The sequence below is a fragment of the Glycine max genome, chromosome 17 (genome assembly GCF_000004515.6).
Source record: "Glycine max cultivar Williams 82 chromosome 17, Glycine_max_v4.0, whole genome shotgun sequence".
NCBI classification, from domain to species: domain Eukaryota; kingdom Viridiplantae; phylum Streptophyta; class Magnoliopsida; order Fabales; family Fabaceae; genus Glycine; species Glycine max.
In genome coordinates this window covers 2,312,838-2,330,452 of record NC_038253.2, presented here as the reverse complement: position 1 = coordinate 2,330,452, position 17,615 = coordinate 2,312,838, and the positions used below count along the sequence as shown (strand labels likewise).

The following is a 17,615-nucleotide window of genomic DNA, read 5'->3' as shown; positions in this document are numbered from 1 at the left end:
ATCCTTATTAAGCCAATGAAGCTTCAAGATAGTTCATATAAGTTTTTGACGTTTTACAGACAGATATTGATTGATTTATTAAGGTTGGCAATCGCCAATCGCACACTGATAAGTGATCAGATATATGGTATGCTAGCTTCACATTTCCCGGAACTTGAGGATAAAAAAATTACTGAGTTTTAGTATTATTTTTTTCCATCTCGTTTTCAGTCTAATCCAAACGAAGCATTAAACTCTTGAAAGTTTCCTTTGTATATTTAGGTTTAGAATGTGTACTAAAGATCTGAACCGTCTATAATTCAAGTAATGCTGTTTCAAGATAAAGACATACATGTTAATATTAGTCTACCTCATGTGAATTTGAATTTTCCAACTGATTTTAGAATTGACATGCTACATCTTGACGGTCAAATTTATTATAAAAAAAAAATGACAGAGCCGTAAGAGAACGTCAAACCGCGTGGCCAATGCATAGAGTGATAGAGGTTCTTGTGTAATTATGCGAAGTAACTGACAGACCGCCATTTCAATTTTTCAATAATATTATTCGATCTCTCTAATGGCAGTATGTTACGTGTTAGACTTGGGTTCCAATTTCCCATCAATGACCTCTACTATATATATTTTCTTTATTTAGAAATTTCAGATATTGTTATGTTCGTCTAATTTCTCAATAAGCAAATCTCATGTGATACTTAAATTATATGATTATCTATGCAGTACGCTAGTTTTAGACTGAAAATTTATTGACCTAAGTCATACAAATTACACCCAAAAAAAAAACGAATTATCTTATAAAATGAGTTAGGTCCAATTCATTTTTAATATGCATGTAAAACTTAATTTAAATAGGGGGAAGTTTATTTAAGGAGAATTTCTCTTGGAAAAAACATAACGGTAAAATTTTAATCATTGTCAAAAATTATAATTCAGGTATTAGAAAAAATATTTTGAATAATTAAAATAGCACAAAAATTTTGATTTTTTTTATAGAATTTTAGAACATAGAAATACGTATATTCAAATAATATTAGTCATGTATGCTAAAAATGTAATGGGTGTAAGCTTTGTTTGGTTGTGGGCCTGTGGATGTGAAACTAAAATGAAATCAATCTAACTAAGAATAGATTGATTTGATATAATTTATTATATAACTTCCACTCAGAGGATATTCTCTCAGGAGATCTTGTTTAAAGTACAGTTAGATATAGATATTAGAAGAGTTTGATTAAATTTTAAAAAATAATTTTAAAATAAGTATTTTTTATATAAATACTTTTTGAGAAAAAAAAAGTTATTTCTTAAAATAAGTAGAATTAGACAAATATACTAAAAAATATAAAATTATTTTAACAAATAAATTTAAACAAACTTTCTCATTATTATATGTGAATATATTTTTTAACTTAAATTCAAATCTTGAATTGTCAATTTATGAGTGGGTAGCCTCTTCAAATGAATTCAATCATAATTTAGGTGTGCTTATCAATTAGTTGATGACATCAATTAAGTAATTTGAATAAATTAATGAAATTTTTTTAAAAAATTACACATAACTTATATGTTAGACACCTTGATAACGTGTAGACTATCAATGTAATTGTTATGTTGTTATTTATCAATATTATTATTTGATAAGAGAGGCTAAGACAATTAATAAAATTTTTTTATAGGGAATAAAAATTAAAAAAAAACTGTTTAAAGACTGGAAGTAAAATTTGCAAAAAAAATTATAAACTAAAAACACAACAAATGAATAAACCCTGTATGTTATTTAAAAAAAAGTGAGACAAACAAAAAATTTATTATTTCACTCTATAAAACCATATCTATTTAAGAAAGAATATCTAGATTTGTGGTTTTTTAATTATATTTTTCAATAACAAGTTTAAATGTAATCCTTTATCAGTGTTTTTTATTCATTTTTAAAAAATAGTTTGGTAAAATTGTAAATTTGGTCACCCTATAATTTAATTCACGAATTTAATCCCCTAGTTTTGCAATTCGTTCCTTATTTTAGTTATCAACCGCAAAATTGAACGTTAATTGTTTACTTTAACCACCACATGCCACACTTTTATTAGAAATTGATTACCACGTATCGCGATTTTATTGGAGGTTGATGTTAATTAGGTGTATGAAATTAACGTCCAATAAACACCGGACACAAGGCGTCCCATAAAAGCATAACAAGTGACGGTCAACGTTGGCTCAACATCCAATTTTGAAATAGGGAATTGAAATAATGGGATTGCAAAAACTAGATGACTAAATTCGTGAATTAAATTATAGGAAAATCAAAATCAATGAATGATAAGGGATCAAATATGAATTAAACTATAGGAAAACCAAAATTTTGAAATAAATAAGGGAATTAAATATTATAAGGAAAATGTACTAAGGTGGATAGATGCATGAGAGATAGATAGAAAAAGAAAGATAGAGATAACAAATAGGAATAGAGGACGATAAATGTGGTAAGTGATAAGATGACAATAGAGATGTGAAAAAAAAAAGGATAAGAATGATAAGTAACTTCAAATGATTTAATGTCTGATAATCTAAAATAGTTTTATATTACCATCTAATTGTAAATCATCGTCTAAATTATTTTGAGATAATTATTTTAAAAGTTAACAAACTTTATATATGATGAATTATGATTAGATGGTTGTGTAAAACTTTTTATAATGTTAGTGTATAATTTCTTTGAGAAATCCTAATGACATACTGACTCTTTTTTGGCATTCTCTCTCCGATTGCTTAGAATGTATCAAAGTCACCTATTTTTGTAGGTTTGGCTTCTAATTTAATATAAATCAGGACAAAACAATATTAATTGAGAAACAAAACTTATCAAAATTAACGATTTTTAATCAATCACAAAGAAAATATCCTGAAAGTAAGTTATTTTTCTAATTCAAAAACCAACGTTCAGTTTTGAGATAAATTAAACAACATATGAATGTAACCAAATCTAAAATCCATTGTAATATCAATTATTGATTTTTAAATTAACGATTATCATTCTACTTTATTCTCTAAAATGCACTTCTCTCAATTTCGAGAAGCCAAGTCCATGAAAAAAAAGCAGGATGATCATTATAGTTTTTTCGTTTAAAATAGTATACCTAAATTTGAAATAGTATTTTTTAATCAATCTTTCTAAAATTGTTTCTATCTAAATGTTTGTAAATTTTCCATGCGCCTCCAACACAATTGAACTACTTCAGTGCTTTGGGCTAGGCTCAGTCCAGTCACGCGGTGACGCCAACGACGAGTGCCATGAAAGCTTGGGCTCCATTACAATTAGGTAATTACTTAATGCATCTCCATAATTTCTAACATTCACTTCTTACCCTTCCATTCCAAATGTAAAACCTAGTCGTCTCTCCCCAAAATCTCCATGCATGACCACACCCCACCTCCACCCACCACCACAACCACCGAACGCCACCTTCACACCATCCCGTATAGTTTCATATTGAGTAATCCATAATATTTTATGTGTTACCATATGTATCAAAATCAAAGTATTTAAGCATACAACTTTTCAACAGCAAATTAATTGCAAATAAAATCTGTCTTTAAGCAAAGTTTCTTCTAACTATATAATTAACAAACATATCCATTACTAATGTGTCTTGAAATCTTGTCAAATCTTCAATGACTTTAATAGTTGTGATCTAATAAGTGTCATTGTTTGGAACTTTTTTTTTGTTAATTGGTTAACTCATCATCAATGACAAATAAAGCTTCAAGTCTTAAACCTCTAATATTTGATTAGGCCTCTCTCATCTTTCATGAAGTTATGTACTACTTCTATTCCTATTTATAAAACCTTCTTTTTTAAGCTGTTTGTTATTTTATACAAGACTAAATTCATATTGTGTTATGCATTAACAATTATATTTTTGTTTGATCCATGTGAATAAAAAATGATACCAAAGAATTCACAATACTTAGACACTATACTCAACCAAATAGTTAGATTCATCTTGTTCATAATAACATTTTTGAAAAAGATATATAGATTGATGATTAATGTATTGCTATAAACTAAACTAACTATATTTTTTAATCTTAATAAATTCTTTAATTCGATTTTATAAATAAGAATGAAGATAATAATATATCAACAATTTATTATTTTGAGTTTTAAGTTCAATTCATCCTTAATGGAAAAAATAATGTGACAGAAAATACAATAAAATGTAGAAAAATGAAAATTACTTAATATACTTTATTTTTTTAATATCCTAAACAATCCTTCTATTGCATTTTATGCTATAAAATTGAATAACTTATTTTAATTATAATATTATTTATGTATTTAAAATTATTTATTTATATAAATAAACATTAATTTTGTGCGTTATAAAACATAAAATAGTAGTTAAATATATAAATAAAGATAAAAAATTGTGTATATAAATTTTAATTTATAATGTAAAAGCATACTTTTTGTCGAAAAAAAAGTTAAAACTAATTTTTAAAAGATTTATCTAAACAACACAAAAAACGGGTAGAATGATTTTTCTTCTATCCGAAGCAAACGGAAACCATTCGCGAATTTTGTTTATAATAATTAAAAAGAGTGATGATGTTCAATATAAAAAAAAGAAAGAAAAGAAAAAAGAGTGATGTTGTGTTTGTTATCTCACCATGTCGGGTATGAAATGAGAAGAATAAGAGTAGCTTGGTCTCTTTCGTTTGAAACGACGAGTTTAATTACACGCACGGCGCTTTGATCCTTCCTTCCTTCCTTGATAGTTGCTACCGTGCGAGAGAGATTGGAAGCGTGTGGCACTGGCATTCCTTTCCGGAGCGGAGAAGATGACCATCGACTTGGATTCGATCGCTCGCCGAGTCGAGGTTGATAATCGCATTCCCATCCGCTATTACTATCGGATTGCCGATAACCTCCTCAAGCAGGTATTCCACTCCTTCTATTTCCATTTCTAATGCTTATTCATTCATCCAAAAATTAAACTAGGGCTTTGCCAGATTTTCTGCAAAAAGGAACCTTCTCGAAGACCAATATAGGATCCTTTTCGTTTATTAATTTGTATAAACTCTCCACAACCTTTTTTGTACCTACGATTAACGAATTCGTATGGGAAGGAGAAACTTCAATCCTTGCTGCACCTTGTGCGTTTGACTGTGTGCCAAATTCATGCTATTTAGGATCAGTTTAACAAGTTTGTTTCTGGCCCTAGCGATGCAGGACACGACTTAATTATGATGTGTTTTATGCCACCACAACTTGTTCATATGTGGTTGTTGCATTTTTGTAGAAGTAGTCATAACTTTTGTGCAGCAGTAGAACAACTTGAACTGTGGTTCAGTGCATATGTGATTGTTGCTTTTGGATGTTTACTGTGTTTCTTCTAAGTGAGTTCACGTGAGTTATGAATTTCGTTCTTGTCTACAGGCAACTATCTACCGGGAGGAGCATAATGTAGTTGACTTGTACATCATTCTCCTTAGATTTTTAAGGTAAAATATGAAAATTCCATGGATTTTCTTTATGGTGGACTCGTCAGTTTGCAATTAAATTGAGTATAACATTTTCATTTTTTCCTCACTGTGCCAACTATTGGTATTTTTTTTTTTCAAGTTTGGTTTCTGAAACTATACCATATCATCGAGATTATCAAGCTTCACTGCCCAATGAAAGAGCAGCATATAAGAAGGTGAGAAACTGCCATGCCACTTTTTATGATAGTTTTGTGTGTGTTTGTTCTATTCTTTTATTTGATATTTGGTCCTTTTCTTCTTTTCTATCATTTGTCTGTTACAGAGATCGCGAGCTGTGTTGGATGAGCTTGAATCTTTGAAGCCCGAATTTAAACTCCGGGTGGAAAAAATGAATGACTCACATGTAAAAGCTCTATTGCCTGAAGAAAATGGTTTCAATAAGGCTTTGCAGAGTTCAGTGAATTCATCTTTGCAATGGCCGGCTGTCAATAAACAGGTGAGGACTTTGAAGATAATGTTTTAGCATAAATTTCTGGATACTGAAAATTCTCAATCTAGTTGCATCTGTGCCATGGTATCTCAACTAGGTGCTTGGAAATTTTCATTTTGTTTGCTTATTGCTTTTTGTTCATCCAAATGTCTTTGTGAAGAAATTGTGTTAATTGCACAAAACTTCCAATTTTCCTGCTCTAATGTGCTTGAATTCTGGTTCTGACTGTTTACTGGTGTCAACTATTTTTTCCGGACATATCTGTAGCCTGCTGCGGGATTCAGTTCACAGTCTTCATGGAATTATGATAATATGTTATCTTTAGATTCCTGGCCTATTGACAAGCAGTTTCAGAAACTGTAAGTTTTTCTACCTATTCATATTCTATTCCTTTGGAGTTTCTAAAATTTACATGAGGCCTACTAGTTAGAGCAAATCTTTGTTATGAGTGGCTACTTTTGGGTTTTGGCCATTCTGGGAGATAAGTACGTGACCAGGAAAATTGTGAATTGAAATTGCACTTGCTTTTTTCATTTTGCTTCCCTTTTTGTCTACAATTGATTTTTTTTTTTTTTTGTGCATTTAGATGTCTAAGTGGATTTCATCTTGCAGGTTAGTAGCTGGCATTCCTTTCTGTCTACCTGTCCCCCATTCCTCCCAAAAGAACAAAGTAAAGAATAAACATATAAGAGAGAAAATAATAGTGTTTTTGTTTTAATAATTTTTTCTTGTCATAGGCAGGCAAAACTCATTATGTTAACTGCTTCAAATACCTCACTGGATCTAATTCTAATGATTTATTTATATGTTGTGGTTGCTTAAATACTATTTCAATTACTAATGCCATTTTCATTAAGAACACCTTTAGTACGTAAAACACTTATGTTTTTCAGTAGCATTTACGTTTCTTATTATCCTTGTTATTTGAGGAGGTTCTCGAACATACAAGATATATTTCAAAAGAAAAAAACATGCTGCTATTTTGTAGGAAGAAATATGATAGTTATTCTTTGGACTGTGCAGATCTGTTAGTCTACCCCCTCCAAATAAGGAGACTTTGTCCAGACACTCATTTTTAGGACCAAATGGCCTTCGGGGCCAATGGCTTGGACCTAGTGCGGAAATAAAGGTAAAATTGAAGTGTGGCTTTCTTATGTTGTCTAAGCATGGATTATCTATCTTTCTGATATTTGTCGAAATTATAGGGTTTTAGGTATGAGGTGGAAAAGGAGAGAATAGATTATTGAATACTCTAAAGATGATGACCTTGATATGGTGTATTACAAAACATATAACTTATAACATTAACCCTTATTTATACTAATACAAGACTCAGTCCTAGTTAAATGAGGAAATAAATGATGAAATATAAGGAAATATGGAAATCAATCTTAGTTAGGAGATAATCTAAGATCCTCTAAAAATACTCTAAAGATACAATCAAGATACTATGAGATGTTTTTCATATATTCTAACAATATTGATATTCGACATTGTGCAGGTTCAATATCCAAGCAGTGGTGAGCTCACACAGGCCAAGGATTCAAGGTTTGACTTTCTTATTCTAATTTGAAATTGCTTTTTATGTTTCATATATTCATGATTTCTTGCTGTACAACTTGCATAATTCTCATGTTCTTAATCTTTATTATTCTTTTTTTTGTGGTCAATTTCCCTGTCCATTACAATTAGTATTATTCTTTTAAAACTATTTTTGTTATTTCCCTTTTCTTATTAATATATTGTTTCTCATTGTAAGTCTGTAATGCCATCTAATTATGAAATATGCTGAAATTTTAATATCAAATATAGTTCTAAGGTGTTGCTTTTAGTTTTATTACTCTGAAATATAAACATCACACACACTTACTATTTTGTTGTTCACGCTGATAGCCCGAATCAGGCTGGGCTATATGATCTTGTGGCAATTAAAGATGGCGATCAAGGACCAGTTACATCCACAATGGACTCAGTTCTCTCTTTGGATGATGGAAGATGGTTGCGTCCTGCTGTGGAGTCCTGTTCTCCTGTTGTAACTGAATCAAGGGAGGACCCCTTACAATTGCTCAACATCAAGCAACCTTTGCCGCCTCCTATTCTTGCTCAGGTGTATCCAGAACGTGTCCCCATTCCTCCTTCAAAAGTTGCAGATCCAAGGCCAGGACCAGCTAAATCGTCTCATGATTCTAGACTTGATGCAACTACATATCAACACCTACATATAGTAAGCCTTTTCTAGTTTTCTAATTGAAGTGCGTGACATATAGCTTGGATTTTCTTGGTCATTTATTGTGACTTGTTCTTATCTGTGTTGGCTCTTTAAGTTCTTAACTTCTTATACTGGTTAAAAGTTATTATAATTTCACTTTATGTTGCAGCCTGTCAAAATGATGGAAGAGTTTTTAAGATTGGCTTCGGAAAACACAAGGAAAAACTTGGAGACATGTGGTGTTCTTGCAGGGTCCCTGGTAAGAGATGTTGTAATTTTGTGTGCTTCCAAGTTCTAGGAAATCTCTTGGATGGTGATTTTAACAGTTATTTGTGCTTGCAATTTGGGTGGCTCTAGAAAAAAAGGGTATTTCATATCACAACACTTATAATCCCAAAGCAAGAATCAACTTCAGACTCGGTAAGATAATGTCATATTTTTCTTTTTTAATTTTACAAGCTATCATACTCTGTCTCAGTGTGTCTATTCCTTTGTTATTCCATGATTAAAAAGCTTCGTTTTTTGCATTAATCTTATTCCAACTATATCTCGACTGACAAAATAAAACATTAATATTGCTTTGAGGTCGTGGTGCACAGCTGTGGTAATTGGTGAATCTTGCATAATTGGTAATTATTGGTATCCGAGATAATTTCTTAACATTTTAGTGGAAATGCTACTTCAACCTCCAATGTTACTGTAAATTAGAATTATGAGCACTTATTTTTATAGCCAACTGGTTCTTTAGTCAATTTTAGTGGAGTTATCCTTGGAAATTTTAATGATTGTGATGTGATAGATTTCTTGGTACTGACTACTGAGTTGTACATGAGGAATGGTAGGAAGAAACCCAGTGGATTATCCCACAAATTACAGAATGAGATGGGAAATATTAAAGCTAATGACCTGAAGTATAGCAGACTGCCTACATGCAAGTGGAAAAGGATAAGAAGGGTATATGTTTGGGGTAAATGCAAAGAGAAGGGAGAGTTGAAATTAGGCAGAATTTGAGTGACGAATTGGGCCTTAGGGCTGGGAGGAATCAAATCCTCGAAGTTCTGCAGTGTCTCCATCACATGTTTTATGTTTTGAGTGAATGTTTTCCAGTGGTTCTGTTGTCTGTAATTGGGGTTTATGTCCAATTTTCCTTTTTTAAAATCAAATACCTGGGTTTCTATCTGATTGTAAAATGATATACTTCTTATATTCACCAAAAAAGGAAAAGGTGTAATGCATAATTGCATACTGTATATAAATGACTAAACTTCCAAATTAGTCATTGAGATCGTATGTGTTTGGTATTTCAGTCCGAGATTTTAAAAACCCTTCATTAGTCTGACTTTGCAAAATGTCATTCACTTTAGTCTTCTTTGGTGCAAAACGACAATGGAAAATAAAGTTGAAAAAGACTAATTTGAATGACTTTTTTGCAAACTTAAGGACCAAATGAAGGGTTTTTTTTTAATAAAAAAATTAGGACTAAAATGCCCAACCTATACAATATTGAGAACTAATTTACAAGTTTACTCATATATTAATAGAACTAGTTCATTATGAAGTACTCATTGGATTTAGGAGTTCAAAGGATTGTAAGTTCCCATGGTTCATTGATGTTTTTTTCTCCTATTGTCTGATGTTATTTTTTCATTTTGCAATAGTGCATCTAATTGAATTTTAATATCCAGTGTCAAACATTGAACGAAGAAGAAATATTTGAAGTTCAAGACAGCTTATCACTTTTTCCTTTAGGTTGGATACATGTAAGTGCTCCACTAATCTTGGCTGTTACTTATTCATTCTTTTAATTATATTCGTGAGTAAATGTTATTCTACTGGATGGTGACAATAAAAAAACTTAATATGAAGCATTTATTTTTCTGCTTTTGTACCTCCTCAATTCAAGGCTCTGGTTTGTAGTAAAAGTAGTGCCCAATGAAACTTGTCTTCTGTTGCTGTCATGTTTAGAGTAGTAAGGATAAGTATTATTCACCAATTACTTGTTTTTCTTTGTAATCCTGCTAGAGACTTAGAATTGAACTGGTTACACTTAATTATCCACTATCAAATAATTTACTTTAAACAGTAATTTCAACATGAATAATGTTACACATATAACAAAAAAAGGCCAGAATTTGAGGTTCTGTTTGATGAAATAAAGTGGTAGGGACCGCTGACTCATGTAGAGTCAACAAGCATGCCAAAACATTTGGTCAGCTTTTGGCAAAATAATTCTGACTGCCACATTTTGCATTTAATATTGCTTTGAGGAATTTGAAAAGCATATTAGTGCAGCAGATGAGTTGTGGTAAGAATTAAAGGAAGAAAATTCATCCTTTTCATTCCCTTTTCCTCCTGGGGGCTTTGGAGTGTACTCTGATGTAAGATATTTAACAGGGTAAAAGAAAATATAATAAAGAATTGTATGTTACTATTTGGTCTTGGCAAAGGTTCTTCTCTTTCTGTTTCTTTTAGTTGTCACACCCTCTCAAATATTTTATCTTTATCTTATTGATGACCTTAGCTGTCTTGATTTGCTTGAGTTAGTTACTACCAAAGACCCCTTAACCCATTACCCCCTTGATGTTTTGATGATTGAATGCCTAAATAGATTTTACTCTATTAGTAGGTATGATTGAAGATAGAAAGCCTTTAGTTCAAGCTTACTTTATTAACTTCCTTTTTCTGTGGCTCTTACCTTTTGTTTTTCTTTAACCCACTCTTTAGTTTACAAACTTTAATTGTCAGTATTCATCTTATTTCTTTTGATTTTTCAGACACACCCATCTCAGACTTGTTTCATGTCTTCTGTGGATCTACACACTCATTACTCATACCAGGTAATAGATGGCACTGTAATTTCATTTTCCTGGCTTTTCACTTATTAAAATGCTAGAGCAGTTGATATAGCCCTCTATGTTTAACTATGGGGCCTAGACAAGAAATAGTCATAATGCTAGATAATTGATTTACTTGTGATTGTGATATTTCCGCAGATTGTTAAGAAGATGAAAGAGAGTTGATAGTGTCATGGATTTTAAGTTTTAACCTAACTTGCATGAGAGTTTAGAGCATAATGTATGAAGGAAAAAGCCTAATAACTTGGATTATAAGATTTTAGTAAAAACAAATTGGAGTACAAGCTTTATTTTCTCAATTTAATAAAAGAATTTATAAGAATCAGCAGGTTTATGTCATTTTTATATTTCATTTTAATTGTACCTAGCTAGTGATAGGGTGTATATTTGTGGTTTCATTTCAGATCATGTTACCAGAGGCAATTGCTATTGTCATGGCCCCTACAGATACTACAAGGTAAGTTTTATCAGCAATTGTGTATTTTGTCATGATCATCGCAGATTAAACTGGACATATATGCAATAACCCTAATCAGAATCTAAGCTTTGGGCTTCATTTTACACATTTTTTTCCTCAAATAAGTTCCAGGCCCTTTAAACTTAATCACATTATCTTAGATTGGATTAGGGAATGATTTACTCCTTTGCTTGTGGTGGAGGGAGGAAAGATCAAAAGAATATGTATGAGTTTAATGAATGATCTGTTATTTCTTGACTAATTTACTCAAAATTATTTCCCCATGTTGTGTTTCTTGTCATGGGCTTTTAGTTAAATACATTATGAATAATGCTCATGTTATAATTGATTAATCTTTATGCTTGAAGAGTGATACGGTTATTAGATGAATCGGATGCAAGTGTAAGTTAACAAGTTGTAACTTCCAAAATCATCTCATAGGGTTTGCCCTCCTCGTCTCTACAATCCCAGCCCCTGTTGTAGCTGTGAACTATTTGCCTTTGATTTTAGTATTTTTACTGTTATTAGCTTATTAAAGACAAGAAACATTTTCTTAGCAATTGTTGACTGTCAGTGTGAGGACTGAGGTCTTTATATCTAAAAATAGATAGTAGAACCTTGATAAATATCTTGCAATCATAGTACTTGGCTTCTAGAAAGTTTTCATTTTGCAAAAGAAAAGTGTCCTGGGCATACAGAAGCTAACGGCAAACTACTTACTGATTCTATTGATACTATAAGCTATAGCTTAGAAACTATTTTATGTTTGTATATCTGCAGGGGTCGGCCTTTCTTACAGAAATGAGAAGTCCAACGCTCTATTTCAATATGGAAATGATTATTATTTTGGTTTATTTTACTTTGTTACTAATTAGAACTAAGGGTTTATTTTGGCACTGCAGTCCACATGGCATATTTCATCTGTCTGATCCGGGTGGTGTGTCTGTCATTCGTAACTGTCAGCAACGTGGATTTCATCCCCATGAGGAGCCTGAGGATGGAACTCCAATATATGAGCACTGTTCTCATGTCTATATGAATGCTAACTTGAAGTTCGATGTTGTTGACCTTCGAGAGCGATGATTGATTGATTCATAAATCATCATATGAGTGTGGGCTCTCTGATGAAAGCAGTGATTTACTTTGCATCTTTTCTACCAGACGCGATATTTAAAATTGCATTGGTATAGGTGGATTCTTTTGTATTTATGAATGGAGAGAATTACTAATTGCCAATTCCTCGATTTTGTACTATATCTGTGAAGCAGTAAAAAGATAGTTGTGTATATGATACTTTATACCAGGTGAAGAAATTAGAAACGTAACAAATTACTTCTATATGATATATTATGTGGATATTTCGTTAAGTCTTGTATAGAAAGTCTACTATAACTTTTTACTTGTGAACTACCATAAAAAGAGAACCTTCAATCATAATTATTAAATGAAATTTAATGGTTTAGATTTTAAATTTAATTATAAATTTTATATTTATCTTTTCTTTTCAATCAAAATTCACATCAGATTTGTAATTAAATACATAATTTGGGAAGTTAATTTAAATATTCTTATTTGTCAAAACACCAAACATATATGCACTAAAATTAGTGCAATGGATAATTGTATATTGTTCAAGTTTTCTAGAAAAATGTAGGTAGGAAAAAAATGGCACTGCTGCATTAATGTTTAAAAAATTTAATAATAGGTTGGATTAGAGTTCTATTTGAATAATTCTCAATAAGTGTTTGTAAAAGAAGAAAATGAAAAAAAAAATCAAATTTCTTTTATAAATTGAATGAATCTCAACTTTAGGAAAAGTTAAATGAAAGAATTTTTTGCAAAATTTAAGTATAAGTTGATTTCAAAATTCATTTTTTTAAATCCCTTGTAAAAATGTTTATTGTAGACTAAACATGAATGTGTAATTGTGCATTTCCTTTACATATCAGTATCTGTAGTACATATTTACTAACGAGTAAATATTTGATAGATATGTAATTATGTATGCTTCTGTTAATCAGTAATCACCCAAGTTTATTTTTTTAGTTATAAAAACCAAATATATATCGGATAAATGGATAATACTCAACATGGCAATTAGTTTGAAGCTAAGGGATTATTCAATTATTTATTTGACCCCTTCTTTTTCTCTAATGAATATGAAGATGGTATTTACCGGACAAAGTGCAAGACAATTCTGTATTGCACTTTGCTTCTGGTCTGGACAAAGCACAAGACTCAGACAGAGGTAACTACCAACATAACTCCTTAAAAAAGGAAACTTATTCATCACCTTTCAAATCTTATCCACTTTTTCTATTTTTTTTTTAAAATAGAATTAATAATCTTAAACAACCTTTAATTCAACTTTATTTCATACTTCTACCACCATCGTAGGCTTTTAACAAATGACATACGTGAGTTTCTCCTATACTGTAAACCAATTATTTTGTGTTTTAGATTCAATCGAATTGGAAAATCATTTTTGAAACCTCAAAAGAAAGAATTGTTTTATAATAATTCGATTATATACATCCAGTTTGACCCCGACACTTATATTTTATTTGTTATCTTATTTTTTTAAGCTCTCCCCTCCTTTTATTATTACTCCATATGATACAATCAATCAAAATAAATTTGTCAGATTTAATTATTGTTTCATAGAAATATTGAAATTTGAGTGATTTAAATGTTATTTTTTGAATTCTCGTGTGGTGCAAATGTAGGTTTAAATGAGGGACTTGTACGGAACATGCATGTTTGCAAGCTTGTAGTGTTAGGAAAATACACAATTACTTTCGGTAGTAGCTCTCACTAGCCATGGGGTTTGGATAATGATTTTTCTTCATCAAGATTTATTGAAAACACATACTCCAGTTAGGGTTTAATGCAGTTTCATGGATTGCCAGCAAGATTTTAAGAGAAATCATAACTCCAAAAATTTAATATCCGTTTCTTCTATGTTTGACTAATGTACTCAAACGGGCCCCTCTAATAAATTGCTAGATTGGTCCCTTCCCCATTGGACTCCTACACGCCTTCCAGCGGAATATTCCAAGGGAAAAATAATTGAACCATTTTTTTTTTCAAAACTTAGCTAATTTTAGACTTCACGAAATGTATCTTTTTTTCCCTCTCATTTAAATAACTATTCTTTACTGTGTAACAGTTATAATAGAGTATAAATGATTATAATTAGTTTTCTTTCTTTTTTTTTTCCTGAAAATTATTATAATTAGTTGTTAAGAGAGATTGTTTTTTAGTTTTTGTTCAAATAAATTGTCTACGTACGTGATCCATACTTAAACAAAAACCGATTCAATTACTACGAGACTTTGATCGTAAAGTTGTGGTTATGTGAATGATTAAAAACAACTGCCGCTACAAATATTTTTGAAAAATTAAAATTAATATTTCCATTTCTTATTAAAAGATGAAATATTTTTTAAGTAATTAAATACTCGTTTCAAGTTGCTTATTCTGACATCACATTCCATTTTTTCTTGAAGTTTTTGAAAATTAGAAATGGGAGATTCGTGTGACGCTATGGAGAGACTTAGATAGCCAATCACCATGAAATGTGATCCACACACTGTGTCATCATCTCATTGTATTTGAGATTTTTTTATTATATATTGATTTTAATAACAACACAGTCAGAGTCGTTCAGCCCGAGATAGGTAAGTACCAAACTATTATATTTCTATATGGTAGAGGAAATCAAATCGAAAAAATAAAATAAAACAAAGAATTTGCAACCACATAAAAGTCCATATAAATGACATCTACTTCGGCTCTTAAAAAGATCACACGGTGAGCTAGGATTCGGAGAAACCATATATATGTTGAATACTAAAAGTTGTTGTGATTAATGCCTTCATCCAAAGAAAACAAAGCTTTAGATTTCATTGCTCAAATTTGTAGTAAGTGACATCTTCAATTACTAACATTCTTCAAAACCACCAGGAGAACCTACTCTTCTTAATCACGTAAGTAGTACTGAGTTTATTTTTGGGTTGGAGTAAGTAAACGTTAGGCACAGCAATTACTACGACAGTCGACAAGTTCTATGACCACTTGAAGCATGGCCATACACGATAGCACTCTTCTTTTGCTCATTTATTTCTTTTATTATTGAACAGCTAGCTACGCTACATGAATGCTTTCTATATATGTACAATATAATACTCACTATCTGATTCTTTTGCCAAAAAAAATGGACATGTCGCACAGCCTTATCTCTCACCTTATGCTAGGTGGCATGCGATCCAATTAAATAAAATTTGCCAAGAATGAAGTGTCATTGATGTTGACAAATTCACTAATTTAACAAATATGTTTAGGTTAGAGAAGTGAAAATAACATTTTTTTAACAAACTTTTCATCAGGAGGACTTATAGAATCATGTAGGTTATTTAAGGAATTCACACATAATTTTGCGAATGTTGATAAATTTCAGGTAAAGAAAGTATAGTAAATTACACTCTCATATAACCCATTGAGCTTTTTCATATTACATATAACATTCTTTTTTATTTTTCTTTTACACTAATCCTCTTTATATTTAAAAACATTACACTAACAACTCCTTACTTCTTGGAAGTATTACATTACATTTCTTATATATTACACTAATATCCCTACAACACAAGTGATTGTAATGGTTTAAAAAATAAAATATTTGTGTTATTTTATTAAAATTCAATAGTAATTAGTGTAATTTACTCAATATATTAGAGAATGTGTTATTAGTATTTTTTATTAGATTTTATCAAGAAAATAACATGTATTGAAAAAGTATATTTGTTTTATAATATTATCTAATCACAATTATCATGTATAATCTGTTGAATTTAATTATAATAACCCTTTAAAAAGAAACACTGATTAAGAATGATTTCTAATTAGTTGGGAGTAAAAATACTTTTACTATTAACTCTAATATGAAAGTTAATTACTTTTCATTACTAGTAGAGAAAAAAGGTAGACGATAAGAAATTATTTTAATATGATAATTACAATTCAAGTGATTGTTTACTTTGTTTTAATTTAAGTGAATTTTTTTTTCTTTTCAGAAAACTGTCTTAATAAAATTTTAAATACGTATAAAAGCGAAATTAAATAGTCATATTTGAGTAATTATTTATTTTTATTTGACATTATGTATTTTTAATTTCTTTATTTATTAATTTCTTCCAAGAGAAGATCATGTGGCTAATTAATGCATGGTTGGGTTAGGTATAGGAAGGTCCAAAAACAAGAGTACCATACCAAATCCGGAAATTCCTTTCTCGTATAAGAATATTTTAAACATGGTTCACAATAATCTTCCACTTTAACGACTTGCAAATTTTGTTGTTAAGATTATTTTTTAAATATATTATCTTATATATGGTTTATCTCAACTTTAATTTAGATACTTAAAAATTTAATTTTAGTCTCTAAAATTTCACAGCATTTTTTAAAGTTTAAATCCATATAACTTCATTTTGAATATGTTTTGATTCCTATAATTTTATTTCATTTAATTAAATTTGAGTCGCTATAGTTAACTAAATACTGGTCTTAATTATAACCTCTCAAAGAATATATGTAATAACATTGTTGATGATCGAGACCAATACTAGTAAAAAAAATAAAATTAAACTTTTAAAATATTTAAATTAAAATAAAAAGATAAATTATAAAGATTAAAAATGTATTTAATTTTCATTTAAATATATATAATTTTTATTTATACAAACTATCAACGAAGAAATTCTTAACTGACGTTGGATCATAATTAATTGTCACATGACATGTACTAACATATTGTTAATTTGAATGAAAATGAGCTTGTATTTCTCAAGTAATTTGAATGAAACTGAGTTTCAGAATATTTTCTAGAAGTAAGTTAATTTTTCAAGAAAGATTATTTATCAACAACTTATGAATATTTTCCATTAATGACATGGTCAACCAAAAAATTTACCATATAACATATAAAGGTGTTATAATTTTTTCATAAATCGAAAAACTTAAATATTTATTATATTATATTAAACAAAGATAAAGATCGGTTAAATCATAAACACTTAATAATTTTAAACTACCCAACATTTTTTCCATGAAGCGAGGGTCCCT

At 30.0% G+C, this 17,615-nt stretch overlaps 1 protein-coding gene across 1 annotated transcript; it reads left to right on the top strand.

Moving 5' to 3' along the window:
• The first annotated feature begins 4,575 nt into the window (after window positions 1–4,575).
• On the top strand, window positions 4,576–12,830 carry LOC100806590 (AMSH-like ubiquitin thioesterase 3). Its single transcript, XM_003550505.5, has 14 exons — window positions 4,576–4,935; window positions 5,435–5,499; window positions 5,621–5,696; window positions 5,804–5,977; window positions 6,239–6,330; window positions 6,995–7,100; window positions 7,473–7,519; window positions 7,865–8,195; window positions 8,350–8,439; window positions 8,538–8,600; window positions 9,866–9,940; window positions 10,955–11,017; window positions 11,440–11,492; window positions 12,395–12,830. Exons 1-14 carry the CDS (start codon window positions 4,837–4,839, stop codon window positions 12,573–12,575), a joined length of 1,515 nt encoding a protein of 504 aa, XP_003550553.1. The 5' UTR covers window positions 4,576–4,836; the 3' UTR covers window positions 12,576–12,830.
• The last annotated feature ends 4,785 nt before the right edge of the window (window positions 12,831–17,615 follow it).